At 35.5% G+C, this 21348-nt stretch overlaps 1 protein-coding gene across 3 annotated transcripts in view; it reads right to left on the bottom strand.

Moving 5' to 3' along the window:
- Positions 1–21348, bottom strand: part of SESTD1 (SEC14 and spectrin domain containing 1) — a 143723-nt gene that overhangs the window by 35943 nt on the left and 86432 nt on the right. For all 3 annotated transcript variants that reach the window (XM_039219064.1, XM_039219065.1, XM_039219066.1), the window contains 4 exons: positions 17803–17916; positions 16079–16176; positions 13280–13335; positions 9847–10058 (listed from right to left, as the gene is read on the bottom strand). In XM_039219064.1, the coding sequence (XP_039074995.1) occupies positions 9847–10058; positions 13280–13335; positions 16079–16176; positions 17803–17916 (480 nt within the window). The remainder of the gene's footprint in view (positions 1–9846; positions 10059–13279; positions 13336–16078; positions 16177–17802; positions 17917–21348) is intronic.

The following is a 21348-nucleotide window of genomic DNA, read 5'->3' as shown; positions in this document are numbered from 1 at the left end:
GCAGGGGAGGGTCAGAGAGAGAGGGAGTCACAGACTGAAACAGGCTCCGGGCTCTGAGCTGGCAGTCAGCACAGAGCCCAACGCGGGGCTCGAACCCACGAACCGCGAGATCATGACCTAAGCGAAAGCCGGACGCTTAACCGACTAAGCCACCAAGGCGCCCCAAAAACTATTGCTTTTAAAATGCTTCTGGCAAACTGGAAAAACAGAAATCTCTTCAGGCATATTTTTAAGTATTAGTAAGACTGAATAAATTGCAAATGCTTATTTACTAAAAGTATATGATCTTCAGTAAATTATCTCTATGCTCTTTGCCCCTCTATGTCTACTTTCTTAAATATTAATGTATTTTCAGCTTCTACTTTCTCTTTACAAGGTTTTAAAACTAGGGAGCAAAAATTTAAAGATAAAAAACGTTAAATAATATTTTTGATTCACAGAGTAGCCTTAAGTGCTTTAATTTTCTTAAACTGTTTTCAGAGTCCTAAATTCATCTGCAAATCTTTGCAGTCAAGTCCTTTTTGGAATACAATGCTTTGCTCAATATCTCTACATTTTCTGCTTTAATCTTTTGTATGAATTATCTTACTAGTATGCTAGGATAGGATACTAGAGTCCTGTTTTTCTCTGCTAGCCTGGGGAAAGTATCACTCTTTCATAGAGTGAGAAAGCACAAGGCATGAGTTTCAATTCTGAATTCTGGCTCTGCTCCTACTAGTAGAAAGACTGGTCTGTCCATCTTTAAAATGATGTCTATGCTATATACCATACAAAGCTGCTGTCATCATATGTAAGATCCTTAGCATAGTAGATAAATACTAGTAATTGTTTGCTTCTTTGCCTTTCCCACTTTTCTGAAGAAGAAAGCCTAGCTCCTTCTCTCTATTCAGTCTTTTTACCAGGTTTTTAATTCCAGCATAGTTAACACAGAGTGTAATATTAGGTTCAAGTGTACAACATGGTGTTTCAACAATTCTATAGATTATTCAGTTATCATCATGATAAGGGTACTCTACAATCCCCATCCCCCATTTTACCCATTTTACCCATCTCCCCTTTGATCACCAGTTTGTTCTCTATTGTCAAGAGTTTGTTTCTTGGTTTGTCTTTTTTTTTTTTGCCTTTGCTCATTTGTTTCTTAAATTCCACATATGAGTGAAATCATATGGTATCTGTCTTTTTCTGAATGGCTTATTTCACTTAACATTATACTCTCTAGCTCCCATCATTTCACTGCAAGCAAATGGCAAGATTCATTTTTTTGTGGCTGAATGATATTCCATTGTATATATACACCACATCTTCTTTATCCATTCATCGAAAGATGTACACTTGGGCTACTTCTGCAATTTGGTTACTGTAAATAAAGATAAATTTATTATATATGCAATAAACACTGGGGTGCATGTGTCCCTCTGAGTTAGTATTTTCATACTCTATGGGTAAACAACCAGCAGTGTGATTGTTGGATTGTAGGGCAGTTTTATTTTTAAAATTTTGAGGATCCTCCATAAGTTCTTCCAGAGTGGCTATACTAGTACAAGAGGGTTCCTTTCCCTCCACATCCTCACCAACACTTGTGGTTTCTTGTGTTTTTGATGTTAGCCATTCTGACAGGTGTGAGGTGATATCTCATTATAGTTTTGATGGGCATTTCCCTGATGACCAGTGATGTTGAGCATCTTTTCATATGTCTATTGGCCATCTGTAGGTCTTCTCTGGAGAAATGTTTTTTCATGTATTCTATTTTTTAATTGGATTGTTTGTTTTGGAATGTTGCGATGTAGAAGTTCTTTATATATTTTGGAAACTAACCCTTTATTGGATATATCATTTGCAAGTATCTTCTCCCATTAAGTAGGCTTTTAGTTTTATTATTTTCTTCATTGTGCATAAGTTTTTATTTTGATGTACTCCTAATAATTTATTTTTGTTTTTATTTCCCTTGCATAGAAAAAATGTTGCTACAGTTGATGTCAGGCAAATTACTGCCTGTGCTCTCTTCTCAAATTTTTATGGTTTCAGGATCTTTAACCTATTTTGAGTTTATTTTTGTGTATGGTAAAGAAAGTGGTCCAGTTTCATTCTTTTACACGTTGCTCTCCAGTTTTCCCAACACTATTTGCTGAAGAGACTGCCTTTCTCCTACTGCATATTCTTTATCCCTTGGTTGGAGATTAATTGACCATATAACTGTGGGTTTATTTTTGGGCTCTCTATTCTGTTCCATTGACCCGTCTGTTTTTGTGACAGTATCATACTGTTTTGATTACTATAGCTTTGTAATATAACTTGAAGTCTGGAATTGTGATACCCCAGTTTTTTCCTTTTTCAAGACTGCTTTAGCTGTCTTGAGGGTCTTTTGTGGTTCCATCCAAATTTTAGAACTGTTTGTTCCAGTTCTGTGAAAAATGCTGTTGGTATTTTTGACAATAATTACACTAAATCTTCAGATTGGTTTGGGTAGTATAGGCATTTTAATAATATTTTTTCTTCCAACCCTTGAGCATGGAGTGTCTTTCCATTTCTTTGCACCGTTTTCAATTTTATTCATCAGTTTTTTATAGTTTTCAGAGTACACGTCTTTCACCTCTTTGGTTAAGTTTATTTCTAAGATATTTTACTGTTTTTAGTGCAACTGCGAATGGTATTTTCTTCATTTCCCCTTTCTACTTCTTCATTATTAGCATATAGGAATGTAACAGATTCTGTACATTGATCTTTTATTCTGCAACTTTACTGAATTCAGTTATCAGTTCTAGTAGGTTTGGGTGGAGTCTTTAGGGTTTCCTATATAGAGTGTCACATCATCTGTAAATAGTATTTTACTTCTTCCTTACCGACTTTTTTTATGTAGTCCAATTACTGTGGCTAGGACTTACAGTACTATATTGAATAAAAGTGCTGACGGTGGACATCCTTGTCTTGTTCCTGACCTTAGGGGAAAACTTTCGGTTTTTTCACCATCGACTATGATGTTGGTTGTGGGTTTTTGATATATTGCCTTTATTACACTGAGGTAGGTTCTCTCTATACCTGCTTTGTTGAGGGTTTTTATCTGAATGGATGTTGTACCTGTCAAATGTTCTTCCTGCATTTATTGAAACGATCATATAGAGTTTAGCCTTTCTCTTATTGATGTGTCACCATTCACTCTTTATAACGTTTCACATCTGCATTTTACAGGAAGATCCCTGAGTTTCTTAAGGAAGTCCCTGATCTGTTTTATTCAAAATTTTAAAAAAAGAAATAAAAAGTCTTAAGGAAGTTTATGTAAACATTTTGAAATAATTTTCCATTTCCTTTTTGGAATTCAATTCTCATTGCTTGCTATGTATTACAAATACAGATTTAAAGACAGATATAAAATGGGTAAGGGTGGAATGAAAGCCTCTCAAAAGTTTTTAACTAATTAATAATGCGCTATACGTTATTTTTTAAAACCTAACATATTAAACATTTAAACTCTGATTTTAGAATATTCTACAATCAAAAGAAGCAGGTTAGTATAAATCATGGTAACTAAGAAAAAACAATTCATTAGCATGGAGCTTCCAAAGAGCCTTAAATTTAAAAATAAATTTTAAATAAAGCAAACATACCCCTGGTGCAAAAAAAGTTACACAGTCAAGTGCACATATAGTTTTAATGTATGCTGAAAGTGATTTTCCTTAGTATGCAACATCAGTAATATAGACACAGTAAATGTATGACTATTTCTAATAAAAACGATGCAAATTGAGGTTGACGCCCTAGTAAACAAGTCTATTTAAATGCATTAATGATGAGGGTTTGCCAAACTAGGCTATAAAATTTATTTTAATCAGGACATCTTGCTCTCAATCTGAATATTAACTTACTGCAGAAAGAGTTTCATGCCCAATCCATATCAATGTGACCCCTCAAATGGTTACATTTACATTCAAAGTATAACCTTGGAGATGTACTCTTAAAATCTACCATGACAAATATTTGCAAAGGCCAAAAATACATGTGATTATACAACATTCTTTCCTCGCCAGGCTGATTTCTAAAAGCTGCATGAGAGAATGTGTGGAAGACTGTGGGGGTCAAACCACGCAGAAGGGCATGTCCAGCAAGCATCAAGCATCCGATCTGAAGAACTGGGGAAACTGGAAGCACAGCCTCCAGCTCTATATTTAGGCAAGCAGAAGTGTATCCTATTTTTTATCTGTGATTCCTTTTTCTACAAAGGAAGAAAAGCACATGGATGATCTGAGAAATAACATTTGCAATGCTGGCAGTAATTACTGCCAGAGTAAATAATGAGAATAACGACAGCATATTTCAGTGAAGTGGCATCAGCTCCTACCCAGAAGCACGTGAAAATCTAATTTTTAAATGTAGCAGCAGTGGCAGCATGGAGAACCTCTGCATACCACATGAACTCTTAATGTTACCTAAATTTAAACCATCAGGTATAAATGATAATTATACTGGTTATTACTTATCATATAGTTTATCTATTAGAGCTATTGATTTCTCTTTCATTATGCTGTCAGTGATAAGATAACAAAAAGAAATTTGGAAAAATTAAATTTTCACTAATTTAGCATAAACAGTGATAATCAACTTTATGGTTATCTTTATATAAGCAAAAAATTTTTTTTTCATTTTCCCCAAATTTGCAAAACTATAGTCAGTACAGTTTATGCTCTGTGTATGCTGACATGATCAATACACATTACTATATAGCTACATTTACATAATCATTCTGACAAGAGAAACAGATCTTTGCCTAAAATGTGACCTTTGAAAAAGAGAGAGAAGGAACCATTACATGAAGATTACTGTTCTAACCAATTAATGTGTAACTCTCATTAAAAAAAAATGAATTGCAATAAAGGTTATTTGTTTTAACAATAATCTTAATACCATCATCACCATCATAAATATCTATATCACCTCCCTTCTCTAGTTTCTTACCTGAGCTGGTCCATCATTTCAAAAATGCATGTGCCACTGGTTTTTTATCATACCCACTGATCTCATATAACAAAGCATAAATGCTGGCTGATCCCATCAACTGTGTTCTCTGTGCCTGCACCTCAACATCTAGCTAAGAAATGGTAAAGTCACACAATAAGCCAGAAAGTTTCTGCCATAAATCCAAAATCAATACTACCTAAAAAAACAGCTAAAGCTGTGTGGTAATTTTACTCTTTCAACTCTCACAAAGAAAAATTTGAATCCTCTCTACTTTTATTTTAACCTCATCTTCTTCAGCCACCACTACCCACCCCACCTCCAAACTTGTACCTCTAAGCAAATGACCTTTCTCTCTCTCTTACTTTACAGAAAAAAAGAACACATCACACAGGAACCCCTTCATCTTCATGACGTCTGACTTACATGGAGGCACCTCTGGCTCCATCCTACCCATCATTCCTCTTGTTACAATGGAGTTCTCCCTGTTCCAGTCTAAAGTTAATCCTTTCAACTGTGCTTTGGAATCTATTCATTTCTACCTTGTCAGAAACTTGACAGTATTAACTATCCTTTCTTTCCTGTATATTCAACCTCTCCTTCCAAACAGATACTTCTTGCTGGTCTTTAAACCTCTTAGTTTTCCATATTACCTTAAAAAGAATAAACAAAATTATACCTGACCCCTGTTGTGAGCTGAGTTGTATTCTCCATAAAGGGGAAATTCCTGAGGTGCCTGGGTAGCTCAGTCAGTTAAGCTTCTGACTTCAGCTCAGGTCATAATATCATAGTTTGTGAGTCTGAGCCCCACACCAGGCTCTATGCTGACACTCAGAGCCTGGAGCCTTCTTTGTATTCTGTGTCTCCCTCTCTCTCTCTCTCTCTCTCTCTCTCTGTCTCTGCCCCTCCCCCACTTGTGCTCTATCTCTCTGTCTCTCAAAAATAAATAAATATAAAAAAATTTTTTTAAGTTGAAATTCCTACCCTTAGTACTTCAAAATATAAATCATATTTATCTGAAGATAGGGTCTTTAAAGAGATAACTACACGGAGTTTGAAAATAAATAAATAAATAAAATCAAGTTGTCAGGGCCCTAATGTGACTAGCACCTTTAAAAGAAGGGGAAATTTGAAAAAGACAGGTACAGAGGGAAGGTAATATAAGATACAGAAAGAAGACAGGGCACTGACAAGCCAAGAATCTGGAACAGATTCTTCCCTCACTGCCTTCAGAAGGAAGAAACCTTGCTAACACCCTCAACTTAAGACTTTTAGCCTTTAGAACTGTGGAAAAATAAGTTTCTGTTGTGTAAGCCACCAGGGCTGTGGTACTTTGTTACAGCAGCCTTTACCAAACTAATACCACCCTTTTTCTATCACTTCTAGGCAATGCTATTCTCATTGTTCCTTCAGAGACAAAATTCTCAATGAGTTGTCTACACTCAGTACCTCCTTCACCACACTTTACTGTCATTCCAAATTCACTCCAGGGTACGGACAGCCCTTCATGCTTGAGGAGCACCAGTAGCCTCAATTTGTGCATTCTAATGGACATGGTAAGCTGTCCACTTATTTGATCTTTTAGAGCATTCCAACAGGGTTACCAACTCCACCCTGAAATGCTCTCTTCCCCTGGCTTCCAGGGCACAGACCTCTTCACACTTTTCTCCTCCATCTCTGGTCAATCTTTCACTGCCTTCTTTTCAGTAATATGCTCCTCTATCTTGCCATTAAATAATGGAGCTTCTCAAAGCTCAGTTAAAAAAACCTCTTCTCACCTAGCTCAGCACTTTCCTCGGGCAATTCTCACCCACACTAATGCCTTTAACTGTTATTCATACATGATGACAAACAACTATGTCATCAGTCCAAACTTCTCTGATGTCTGGACCTGTTTGGGACTACCCTTCTTTAGGGTAGTGTCTCAAAGTCACCTCAAATTCAACATGTCTAAAACCAAACTCATGATTCTCCACACCCTTTTCCACCCACACTTAAACCCAGTGTTCCCTAACTGGACAAGACTACTCATCAAGTCTTGCAAGCCAAAAAAATGATTCATCTCTTATCTTCTCACCCTTACTCCCACCACTCTCCTTCTTGGGACTTGGCACAATTGCACTTTTACTCACCAATGTATTCTACCTAGCACAAAGTCACACTACTGTAGACATTCATTTTTTAATAAGTGAGCAAATAATAGATACTATTAATAGAAAACTCATTATATGCTAAACACTAAGCATTTTATAAACATTATCTTCTTTAATCTTTGAAACAGCCCTATTAAGTAGGTATTATTATTGTTGTTATCCTCAGTCTACTGGGGAGGAAGCTAGGACACTGAGAAGTTATACTTCCTTCCCAAGAATAAACAACCTGGAAGTCGTAGAAAAAGGTGGACCTGGATCACCTGGGTGAGTTATATATCACTATGTTATTCTATCTTTATGGTTTTCAAAAATACTCTCAAGCTACTGGGCTGAAGTTTACCTGGGTTTAATACTATCTATAATTTCCAGATATATTACATAGAAAAAGTTAGCTACAATTAATGTGTGCTTAGAAATGTTTCCTTTAGGGGCGCCTGGGTGGCTTAGTCGGTTAAGCGTCCGACTTTTGCTTGGGTCATGATCTCGCGGTTCGTGGGTTCGAGCCCCGCGTCGGGCTCTGTGCTGACTGCCAGCTCAGAGCCTGGAGCCTGTTTCAGTCTGTGACTCCCTCTCNAAAAAAAAAAAAAAAAAAAAAAAAAAAAAACATTAAAAAAAAAAAAAAAAAGAAATGTTTCCTTTATATGTGGCTATCATGAGAAAGACTAAATCCTTTGGCCTGGAATTCAAGATCTTCCATGATCTAACTTCCCCTTCCTTTCAAGGCTTTTTCACTCTAACACCCTGATGTTCTAGTCAGGAGTCAACAAACTCCTGCCTGCAGGCAATTCTGACTACCCATTATTTCCGCAAACAAAGTTTTATTTTAGCACAGCCACACACATTTGTTTACATTGTCTACACATTACAATAGCAGAGTTAAATAGCCATAGCGCTCCAAGAACTGTACAGTCCACAAAGCCTAAACATTTACTAGTTGGCCCTTTATAGGAAAAGTTTGCCAACAAGTGAACCAGATTTACAGACTGGACTCTAGTGCAATGGAGATAAATATAATAGCTACCATGAATCAAGCACTAGGTCCTTTTGACAAACCTTTATAAAGAGGTCTTGTTACCTCTGTTTTAGTTAATGATAGAATGGAAGGGAAAGAGAGAGGGAGTTTTAAAAAAGAAGGAAGTCAGGGGTGCCTGGATGGCTAAGTCAGTTAAGCATCCAATTTTGTCTCATGATCTCATGGTTGGGGAGTTCAAGCCTCACACTGGGCTCTCTGTTGTCAGGGAGGAGCCCACTTTGGATCCTCTGTCCCCCTCTCTCTCTACCCCTCCCGTACTCATATACACCCGCTCTCTCAAAAATAATAAACAAACATTAGGAAAAAAAGAAAGTCAGACTGAGGCACAGGTGCGTGAATAATGTGATCATGATTACACAGTAAATAAAGCAGAAGAAATGGGTTTAGATCATACTTGCTGACCATGCTTTATGATTCAAAGGCCAAAAACTTCCCATAGTGACTTACTGCTTCTTTTTTCCTCAACAGAGTTTGGAATTTCATACTGCTAGTATTTATTCATGTTATTCTTTCTCCTGCACAAAATGCCAATTTTCCTTAAAACCTAAAGGAGGTGCCTGGTGAAGTCTTTAACATGGTTTTGGAGAAGAAGCTCAAGTATGCTAAATCTTCCTAGATTACCTACAGCCAGAGGAACAATCCCTCCTATATAAATGCTCACAACATTTCAGTCATACCCTTTAATAATAAGACTCTGTCACCTTAACAGAATGATAGCAAAAACCAAATCTACTTTTACATAGTTCTATAGAAAACCTACTGCATTGTCTCCTATATAATAAGCACTTAAAAAATATTTATCTAATGAATGAATTAATATCGATAAAAACATTGGGATATTTCAATGTGGGATTTTTTTGAGTAAGATATTTAAGATTTTTTAATAATTCAACAGATGAAAATCAGGATGTGGTCTAAATAACAGAAATGTCTTAGTATTGAATTTTAGTATTTTTAAAAGTTTTAAAATGTTTTTTTTACTTATTCCTGAGAAAGAGAGAGAGACAGCATGAGCAAGGGAGGGTCAGAGAAAGAAGGAGACACAGAATCTGATGCAGACTCCAGGCTCTGAGCGAGCTGTCAGCACAGAGCCTGATGCGGGGCTCAAACCCACAGAACCATGAGATCATGACCTGAGTCGAAGTTGGACGCTTAACCAGCTGAGCTACCCCGGCGTCCTGAGTTTTAGTATTTTTAGCCTACTGTTTTAACAAAAAATTTAAAAGGAACTAAAGATTTGTTAAGTATTAAATATATTTAAAGGTTTCTATCAGCATTAAAAAATAATGAAGTTTAATATTAAAATTCCTTGTATTACATGTCATCATTTTGCTAGGAAAGAAAAACTCTCCATAATGCTTAAATTAACAAAAGACAAGTTATTAGAAATTAAGAATCAATAATCAATAATAAAAAGTTATTTATTGCAAGAATACAGAGACCAGAATGTTTCCAAACAACTAGTTATTTTTAAAGTTCATAATGATAGAGTAAAATGTATGCTCATCACTGTAGAAATAATATAGTTTTAATGCAAATGCTATTTGTAAAGATATCAATAAAATGATTTTAGTCCTATTTGATAGGACTTAGGTTCTCTATATAGTATAAATAAGGCTTACTATAAAATCAGTCACAGAGGAAAAATTACTTTTTAAGACCTCTTACATTTAGAATTTTAAAAAGTTAAATATATTCAAATCAGATACCTACCTGCATTACTTTCTGCTGAATCTCCTCTAACTGTGTACGCTTACTACGTTGCCTACAAACTTCCTGGTAGCGAGTATACTGCTCTCTCAGCGAATCTAATAACTTCATAACCTGTGGCTGGGCCAGCAGTTCATCATCCATAGGAGACCATGAGACCCCTCCATCTGAGCCATTAAATCGACGTTGCTGCAATTCGGACAACAATTCATGCCCTTTATGAATGAAAGATATACAGTTATCATTAATATCCATAGAGAGATACAATTCTTCCTTATCAATCTTCTCCATTCTAATTTTTTATTTTTAGATCCTACCTGCCTATATGTCTACCTAACTACCTACCAGGTCACAAGCTCTGAAGTGCACTTTAAAAAAAAATTTTTTTTTTAGGGGCGCCTGAGTGGCTCAGTCAGTTAGGCATCCAACTTTGGCTCAGGTCATGATCCTGTGGTCCATGGGTTCGAGCCCTGCATTGGGCTCTGTGCTGACAGCTCAGAGCCTGGAGCCTGTTTCAGATTCTGTGTCTCCCTATCTCTCTGGCCCTCCCCAGCTTGTGCTCTGTCTCTTTCTGTCTCAAAAACAAACGTTAAAAAAAAATTTTTTTTTTTTTTTAGGTTTTATTTATTTCGGAAAGAGAGAGACAGCGTGATCAGGGGAGGGTCTGAGAGAAAAGAGGAAGACACAGAATCCGAAGCAGGCTCCAGGCTCTGAGCTAGCTGTCAGCACAGAGCCCGACGTGGGGCTCGAACCCATGAACTGTAAGATCATGACCTGATCCGAAGTCGGACGCTTAACCAACTGAGCCATCCAGGTGCCCCTGAAGTGCACTTTTAAATTTATATAGAAATAAAGTGGAAAATTGCATATATGAATATATATCTACACATAAACTATATATATGCTATATATCATATCATATATCATCAATGTATATACTATATGTGCTACACTATTTAGTATTTTTTTTTCTATATCTGTCATTACATTCTACATTATTTGTGGATTCATTACTCAGGGAATTGTGCCAAACCAATCCCCTTTCCCTGAAGAACACAATTACACTCTGAGATTTCTGTCTGATGGTAGTAACTAGTAAGTTCTATCTGATACTAATCAATACTAAGCAGGATGTTGTAGGATTTCAGTCTTAACCCATACCTTAATCATAGCACCTAATTAATCATAGCACCTAAGACGAAAGCTAACAGTGTAACAACATGTATGATTAAGGCAGAAAGCTTTAGGGGCGCCTGGGTGGCTTAGTCGGTTAAGTGTCCGACTTTCGCTTAGGTCATGGTCTCGCGGTTCGTGGGTTCGAGCCCCGCGTCGGGCTCTGTGCTGACTGCCGGCTCGGAGCCTGGAGCCTGTTTCAGTCTGTGACTCCCTCTCTCTGACCCTCCCCTGCTCACGCACTCTCTCTCTCTCTCTGCTAGAAATAAATAAAACATTTAAAAAAAAAAAAAAAAAGGGAGAAAGCTTTATTACTGGCACAAAATAAAATTTAAATAATCTGCTTACAGGAATCTCTACAACATATTAACTGTGAATCATGATGGGCCACACTGGTGTAAGAACTGTATTCATTGTTATTAAATTATAGCAAACTCACATTTGCATTCATGCATGAGAAATTAAAATTACAGAAATTGCAATATCTAAAACTGTAAGTCTATTAACAATTTTAAAAGTGAATAAATCACAAACCGTTTTTCCAATACTATTTGAATTATTATACAAGGACCAAAAAAATATGCAGATACTTTTAAATTCTCTTCATCTTTATTCAGGGAAATGTCTTAAACTTAAATGGCTTTAAATATATGGAGTGGGAGAGAGGGGAAAGTGGGTGCTGGGCACTGAGGAGGGCACTTGTGGGGATGAACACTGGGTGTTGTACGTAAGCCAATTTGACAATAAATTATACTTAAAAAAATAAATACATGGAAACAATTTTTATTATGATTTGAAGGTATTTCCAGTTTCTAAAAGATAACCAAAATTATTCTAAACTTCTCCAGTTTTATACTCTCTTCCTATCCTTACTTTAAGACTTAAGAGCAGGGGTGCTTGGGTGGCTCAGTTGGTTAAGCGTCCTGCTTTTGATTTTGGTTCAGTCATGACCTCATGGTTCATGAGTTCCAGCCCCATGTCGGGCTCTACATTGAGTGTGGAGCCTGCTTGGGATTCTCTTTCTCTCCCTCCCTCTCTGGCCCTTCCTGGCTCACGCAGGCACAAATGCATGTGCTCTCTCTCAAAGTAAATAAACTTAAAGAAAAACATAAATAAAGTTAAAGAAAAACACTGAAGAGTCAATAACATATTAAAAAAAAGGAACTTAGTGACACATAAAGTTAATTTTAAAATACAAATTTAAAAGTTTCTTAATTCAAGGGCTTCAGTATGTTTTAAATCTAGAGTAAGCCATATTTTTACCAACAATCTACTGTCCCCGCTAAACATGAAGTAATTCAGAGATTACAATTATTTCTTTGTTCTCTAAGGAAGCTAAGATCTATACCATACTGAAACACTTGGCACAACTTAATCAATACAATGGAAATATTCTGAATTTATTTCTTTACTCTTCATTATGTTTTATAATTAGGAGAAAAACTGCTTCAAAGACTTTTCCCAAGTCTCTATATACACACATACATTTTTATATAGTTTATACACACACACACACACACACACACACACACACACACAGCCATTAAGATCAAAGTCATTTATTTTTTCTGCTTTTACAATTGTTACCCTTAATGTTTTCCTTATGGAAACACTTCCATTAGAGGAACAGTACCACATAATGATTTCAAAGACCATACTTTGACACCAAACTGCCTTGGTTCAAGTCCCAACTTCAGCATTACCAGTTGGGTAACTAGCATAAGTTACTGAGCCTTTTTTGCCTCTCAGTTTCCCCATCTTAAAATTTGGGTAACAGTAACCTGTTTTTAGTGGTATGATGATAGAGTTTAATAGTTACTCATCATGAGCAAGTTTTTCATATCCCTAAGCCTTGGCTTCCTTAAGCACAAAACAGAGAAAATAATACAGATTATCTCAAGAGATCATTAGGAGAATAAAACATTAAAATACCTAAAAATACAATCATAGAATGTAATGACTATTCAATAATCCTCACAGCAATCCAATGAAATGGAAACTTTTACCTCTATTTAACAGATAAAGAAATAAATACAAATATTTCAAGGGAGAAATAATTTAACTATCATTATTAATACTTTTTAAAAATATTCTGAAGTATATTAACACAATGTTAGGTTAAACCAAAGAGCAGTTTGAAAATTTCCCTCGAATTTCTATCACCTAATACATGCTTAATCAATGTTTATTCATGAACCAATCAATATATGATTGGTTTATTAGATTATGATTATCACTGATAAATACATTTTTTTCTTCTTACCTGTCTGAAGAACTGTTTCAGGATCAACTGATGGAAGAAAGTTTAAATCCACAGACCTGGCAAACACCAAAAAAATAATTTTTTGAAACTATATTTCTGGGGCACCAGGTGGCTCAGTCAATTAGGCATCTGACTTCAGCTCAGGTCATGATCTCATGGTTTCGAGCCCAAGTTGAGCACCACATCGGGTTCTGTGCTGAGTTCTGTGACTCCCTCTCTCTCTGCCCCTCCACTGCTCCCACTCTTTCTCTCTCTCAAAAATAAATAAAAATGTTAAAAATTTAAGAAATAAGAAGAAGCCAATTAGAGATGGGGTGCTTGGGTAGCTTAGTTGATTGAGCATCCAACTCTTGATTTCAGCTCAGGTCATGATCTCACAGTTTGTGGGTTTGAGCCCTGTGTCAGGCTCTGTGCTGACAGTGCAGAACCTTCTTGGGATTCTCTTTCCCTGCCCCCCGTCCCTTCCCCACTCTTTCTCTCTGCCTCTCAAAATAAAATTAAAAAAAAAAAAAGAAACCAATTAGATAAGTAAATAATAGTAGCCCCCTCAAAAATCTGTAATAAATAAAAAAAATATACTACTTGGAAAAAAGTTTATTATTATAGTATTATTTCAAATATATCAAACGAATCCATTTTAGTAACATTCCCACTGCATATCTGTTCCAAAATGAAATGTGTGACTATAAAATAACCCAGAAATCTTAACAGTAAAAATGCATGGAGCCATCCTCCAATCAAATGTTTACTTGTCTATAGCAGCCTCTGAGCACTGCAAATAGTCTCTGATATTCGTGTGTGTGCATGCCCCAAGCAGTTATACTCTCTTCCCTGTACTAACTGGGTTTCATTTGCAGCTGGACTATGCCCTGTATTTTCTTAAACATATAAGGGAAGCAGAAAATAAAGGGAAGATAGGGCACCTGCAAATCAAAGCCTAGCTGGACCCTGCTGCTGAAAATGACAGGTCTTGCTCTAAATCTTTCACTTTTGTCAATTAACCTAGACCCTCACCTCCTGCATGGCCTGGATGCTTCCTGAGGAATGACATTAAAAAGGTGATGAAAATTTCTAAGAGAAGGGACTTCATTTTCTGGGATTTAAAAGAGACTAGGCAATAACACCTGAGTTCCTTGGGGGAGGAAATGACAAATACAAGATTTCATTTGATACTTCATGCAGTCATGCAAATCAGCATTTCCCAAAACACTGAACAAGATATTACTGGATGGAGAAAAAGGGTTTCCATTGGCATGTGAGTACAGGAAGTTCTAAGAAACAAAGAAACAGGTTTCTTTATGGGAATGCTTTCTCGGAACCTGTGATCTGCAAGTCTCTCTCAGAACCAGTCATTCTCAGAGAGGGAAACATGGTAAACAGCATTAAGCTGTGACCATGAACCCACTTTCAACGGGGACCTTCTTAGGATGTCTTTCCTTACAAATACAACTTTAAGAAATTTCAAATTACTCTGGTGGACTATTCAAAATTCAAGAGATTTGGCCAATTTTTGTCAAGCAACTTGTATGACATTTTCAACTCCTAAACCCTAACATATAGCATATGGGTTATCTATACAACATGCACATAGTTATACACTTAAACATTTACATTTTATATTTTTATATGGTATCTATAGGGCAGTAATGTTCCTAAATGCTTGCTGTGACTTTAACACAGCAAGTGATTTCTATTCAATTTGTTTTCATATTTTTACTCTGCTTTAATTAAGATTTGGTTGGTGTTAAACTCCAACCTTCTCACATCCCTCTTACCTGATTGTCTTAGTTAACTGGTTTGTGACTATATTGTACTCATGGAATAATAAGATGCATTTTATCAAGGTTCCACTATACTTTTAAGGTCAGATTCAAAAGATCTAGACAAGGATGAATGTTGACCCTTTCAGATTTCCTAATGAAAAAAATTACTGTTCTAGTGACCACTTTGTTGACAAACCAGAAAGGGTTAAGAGCTTTTAACTGGGGAAAGGGATATGGCCTATCAACAAAAAATGAAAATTGTTAAGGTTGTAAAGTTCAATGGAAATCTGTTATAATGATAAATTTAGTCAGTTACATTTAGAGAATACAACTGAACAATTACTTCATCCAATGTCATAAAACATTAAATTCAACTTAAAATCATGAATATCACACATTTTACAAGGACATAAGAGTTCTACAAAGTAGGCATTTAAGAGCTAATGTATTTAAATAAGGTTATAATAATTTTATTTCAAGCTACAAGCTTTTCCAGTCTTCACAAGCAAAGTAGAACTCTAAAAAGAAAATGGTTTCATTTTGAAAACATGTCCTGCAAATGAATTTTTCACACAGTGTCAGAAAAAAGTAAATACATTACTATTCATCAAAAAGCCTTTTGTAGAGGGGCGCTTGAGTGTCTCAGTTGATTGAGCATTCAGCTTTGGCTCAGGTCATGATCTCATGGTTCCTGAGTTTGAGCCCCACATTGTGCTCTTGGCTCTCAACAGAGCCTGCTTCTGATCCTCTGTTCTCCTCTCTCTGCCCTTCCCCAACATGCACAAGAACACTCTTTCTCAAAAATAAACATTAAAATAAAAGTCTTTTGTTGAGAAACATTGATTCAAATCAAGAAATTTTACATTTAAAGCAAATTCCCATGAATTAATAAATTTAATTCAACTTCTGTATGGAATTTGATTGAAAAATTGCTTACCTTACTTCTTTTAGCTTGCATTAGTAATAGAGGTATCTACCCTTCATCAGGTTAATCATAGCTTTGCAAAGGTATAATTGCATGACACTAGCCACCTACCTCTCTTTCTCTTGCTGATTTCCTTTATCGCTTCCATTGTTAATCAAAGCAAGTTCATCTAGTAATGATGTAGATTCCTTTGTAAACTTCTCAAAAACCTACAATATGAGATTTTGTTAACATATTAAGAATAATCTTAAAAGTTAGTGTTTACATAAGGATTTTCAGTTAAGATCAACAGAATTAGGCAGGCAGAATTCTCTTTAGCCAGGCAGAATTCTCTTTCTCTTTCCCTCTCTTGATGTCACTTAGCCAATTCAACCTCCAAAAACACATCAGCTTAAAGGAGAGAAGACAAAACCCCCTCCTAAAACAATGAATAGCTTCAATGGAGAAGAAATTTTTAAAATTTAAATACAGTAAGAAATTATTTTTATTCCTCAATCAGACAAGCTTATTTTTATTCCTGTGTTTCATGGACAAACATCTGCGCCAGTGACAGTTTTAACTACATGTACATAAATTAGACCAGTACTAATCTTCTAATTCCAGTTACAGAACATTTGTTTTTTATCACCAATCCATACTGCTTACATATATTAAAAAGTTTTATATCCAAATATGTAGGAAAGAATAAATTAGTTATAATTTTAACATGTTTTTTCTCTTTTATTTATTTTAAGAGAGAGTGCACTCCTGGGCACGCACACAAGCACAAGGGGCAGAGAGAGAGGGGCGGGAGACAGAGAGAATCCCAAGCAGCACAAAGCTGACCGCGGGGCTTGATCTCCTGAGATCATGACCTGAGCCAACACTAAGAGTCAAACGCTCAACTAACTGAGCCACCCAGGCACCACTTAACATGGTTTCTTAAAATATTTCTAAAAAGGGATTGTGTAAGTCTGTTCATAATCAAAGGGATACTCATTTGTCTGATATCACTGTCCAAATATGATGGAAACTGGTTATCCATTCTGAAATATCCAAAAGTTTGTTATCCTTCAATAAAATTAGATGGTGACCCCGAACAACATGGTTTTGAAATGCATGGGTCCAAACTGATATGCAAATTTTTTCAATAAATGCAGTACAATACTTTAAATGTCTTTTTTCTTATGATTTTCTTAATAACATTGTCTCTAGTTTACAGTATTGTAAGAATCTGGTATATAATATGCATAACATATAAAATTTATGTTCATCAACTGCTAAGAGTTCTAGTCAACAGTGGGCTGTTAGTTAAGTTCTGGGGAAGTTATACACAGATTTTCAACTGTGAAGGACACTGGTCCCCGAGCCCCATGTTGTTCAAGGATTAACTGTAATCATAACTGACTTCATGAAAAGTTGTTCTTTTAGTCCCCACCAGTTCAATCAAACAATGCCATATCATGCAGAGTAGGCAATGTCAATCTGGTCAAAGATACATCTTCAGAAATGGAAACCTTAACCTGTCAAATTGCTTTTCAACTCAAACTGATGTTTAAATATCTCTAAAGATGGTACATCAACTAGATTATCTCTCAGAGTATGCTACTATGTTATTCTACTAAAACAGTAACAATTTTGATTAGCGATAATACTGCTACAAATGACAATAGCAAAAGCAAACACAAGTCTGAATCCAAAGTATTTGTCTGCAAGCATTATGCTATCATGTGATACGCACTATATTTTATTTTTATAACAAATAACAATCTACAATGTAGTTGACTAAAATGATAAAGTCACTAAAATGTCTTATTTGTATGTAATAACATTTCCTCTAACTGTAATATACCAACCAGCCTCTTATTTAACCAGTCCATGTGATCATAGGTGAGACTCCCGCCAAAATCTTCTGTTAGCTGACATGGTTCTATATAACGAGTCAATTTATTGGCAGACACTAAAATAACCTATAAGAGTAAAAAAGAAAAGAAAGATTTAGTAAGCCAATGTTAATGGCCATGAAAGTAGTAAGAAGATAAAATCAGGTTAAAATATGCAATACTGTTTCCAAATGATATGTCATCATGTATTTAATTAATGCAAGATGTAATACATTAATAGCATTTAAAATCAATTCGATAAACTGTGGATATCTGCTAAGAAATAAGATATCCTAAACCATTTATTATACCAATTTTAAAAAACAAGATATACTAGCAGCTCAGATGAAATATTTTCAAATTTTTATCAATATTAATAACTCCTTAGTAATAAAAATCAATGCCTTTTATACAACATATTCAGCCAAAAAATTTCATATGGCTTAAAATTAGCTAAGTACACTAAAGTGACAAGCACAAATGAATAAGTCTGGCAACCAAAAAATTATACACTTTCAAATTTCTATAACATTTCTTTGATTATATATTAACAAAACATGTCCTCTAATAGAGTAAAACTCAGGATAACATAAACTTAAAATGTATGTATTAAGGTGATAATCTTTTAATGCTAGGCTTTAAAAAGATTTTAAGTATAAATTAGAGAATGCACAAAGAGATCACTGTGGTACTAAATAAAATTTCAATGAACATATACAGGAATATAAAATAAAATATATGTATGAGAGAAAGATATCCAGATGGTAGTGTTAATGGAAAATTGATACATGAAAATTCTAATCTATCCCCCCCAAAAAAAGACATGCTAAGAAAAATAATGTGTTTAATGTGTTCAGCTAGAAAGAGGACCACTCACACTCTAACAATAACAAAAGCCAGATCTATAAAATGTTATTTTTTAGAACCTCTCAAAGAGCCAAGGTCACAGAGAAAACAACAATCTGAAAATGAAGAAAAGACAGCACCATAGAGAGAATGGGAGAAGGGAAGCCTACAAAGTGACATGAGCAAAGTTTTGGAGGATGATGGAACTCTTCCATATCTTGACTCTGGTGAAGGATTTGTAACTATATGCATTTGTCAAAGCTCATTAAACTTTGGCTCTAAGCGGTGAATTATACTGCATGTACATTACTCCTCAATAAAGCTAACTTTTTTAAAAAGTAAAAAAAACTAAAAACAACATAAGAGCTTATGGATGAACTACTAGAGAAAGAAAAGAAGGAAAAGAAATATTTAGAAATATACACAATATGCAAAGCCAGGTACATCCACACCATATATGAAGTTATAATACAATCACTAAATGAGGGGACATTTACCCAAACTGCTAAATGCTTGGTTAAAAGTTAGGAGGAGATAATCTGAGTAAGATAAAACAAAACAAACAAACAAAAAAAACCCAACATGGTATCAAACCTTCATAAAAGTATCAGAGAAAAATGGATTCTATCATTAGTAAACTTTATTAACAAATCGCTATTGATAACAATGGATTAAGTGCAAACCAAGAGCCTTAAATGTTTATATTAGCAATGAAAGGGTAATGAATAATGAGCTAAGTAACCTGCCGAAGAAGTTGGGGGCAGCGGGAGCAAAGGAACAACAGAATAAATTCAAAGAAAATAGAAGGAAGAAGGTGAAAAAATAAGCAATTAAAAAAGCCAAAAGTTGTTCCTTGAAAAAACTAAAATAAAATCAACCAATTTCTGAGATATTAAAGCAAGAAGAAATGCACAAATATGTAAGAGTAAGAGTGAAAAGAACACAGCTACATTGACAGGAGTGGATAATAGAGACAAGGGACAATCTTGTGTCAATACCTATGCAAGTTTAGAAGAAATAGACAAAGTCCTATAAAAAAATTTATCAAAACTGACATAAGAGAAAACAAAACACCTATAACCAAAGAAGTGAATTGCCAGACTCCATTTTCAGTAATCATACCATTATTGATAATTTTAGTATTGCTATTCTAAGATCATTTGATGAGGAAGAAAGCAATGATTAATATAAGACATTCTAAATTCTCCCATTCTTTAGGTCCTTGAGAAAATGGAATTCTTGAAAAGGAAGATATGACAGGGAAAAAGTTACCCTATGCTCTTCAGTGTTAATTGGAAATGTCAGTTTAAACTCATGATGTATTTCAACTTAAGGTTATATGTATATATTTTTCCCTAATTTTAAATTATATTACAAAGCTGGAACAAATAAAACAGTAAGATATTGGCACAAAAACACACATAGAGACCAACAGAACAGATATAAGAGCCCAGAAATAAATCCATGTATCTATGCTCAGTGAATATTAGACAAGGTAGCCAGGAATGCTCGGTGGGGAAAAGATAGCTTCTTCAGTAAATAGCATTTGGAAAACTAAATATTAGCATGCAAAAGAATGAAACTGGACTCTTACACCATTTGAAAAATTAACTCAAAATAGGGTTAAAGACTTAAATGTAAGATCCCACACCATAAAATTCCCAAGAAAGCACAGGAAAAAGCTCCTGGACATCAGTCTTGGCAATGACTTTGTTTTGTTTCTTATTTTTTAAATTTACATCCAAGGTAGTTAGCATATCGTGCAACAGTCATTTCAGGAGTAGATTCCCTAATGCCCCTTACCCATGTAGCCCACAACCTCCCACAACCCCTCCAGTAACCCTCTGTTCTCCATATTTGAGTCTCTTATGTTTTGTCCCCCTTACTGTTTTTATACTATTTTTGCTTCCCTTATGTTAATCTGTTTTGTATCTTAAAGTCCCTATATGAGTGAAGTCATATGATGTTTGTCTTTTTATGACTAATTTCACTTAGCATAATACTGTCCAGTTCCATCCACGTAGCTGCAAATGGCAAGATTTCATTCTTTTTGATTGCTGAACAATACTCTCGTGTGTGTGTGTGTGTGTGTGTGTGTATACAGACACACACATATATACCCACCACATCTTCTTTATTCATTCATCCACCGATGGACATCTGGGCCCTTTCCATACTCTGGCTATTGTTGATTGTGCTGCTATAAACATTGGGGGGCATGTGCCCCTTCGAAACAGCACACCTGTATCCCTTGGGTAAATACCTAGTAGTGCAATTGCTGGGTCGCAGGGTAGTTCTATTTTTAATTTTTTGAGGAACTTCCATACTGTTTTCCAGAGTGGCTGCACCAGTTTGCATTCCCACCAGCAGTGCAAAAGAGATCCTCCTCCTCCGCACCCTTGCCAACATCGATTGTTGCCTGAGTTGTTAATGTTAGCCATTCTGACTAACATAGGTGTGAGGTGTCATCTCACTGTGGTTTTGATTTGTATTTCCCTGATGATGAGTGAGTGATGTTGAGCATTTTTTTATGTGTCGGCTGGCCATCTGGATGTCTTCTTTGGAGGAGTGTCTCTTCATATTTTTTGCCCATTTCTTCATTGGATTGTTTATTTCTGGGTGTTGAGTTTGACAAGTTCTTCAGAGACTTTGGATACTAACCCTATATCTGAT

This window comes from Hyaena hyaena, unplaced genomic scaffold (assembly GCF_003009895.1).
Source record: "Hyaena hyaena isolate Hyena2069 unplaced genomic scaffold, ASM300989v1 scaffold_785, whole genome shotgun sequence".
In the NCBI taxonomy this organism is placed as follows: domain Eukaryota; kingdom Metazoa; phylum Chordata; class Mammalia; order Carnivora; family Hyaenidae; genus Hyaena; species Hyaena hyaena.
This window is presented reverse-complemented; position numbering and strand designations above follow the sequence as displayed.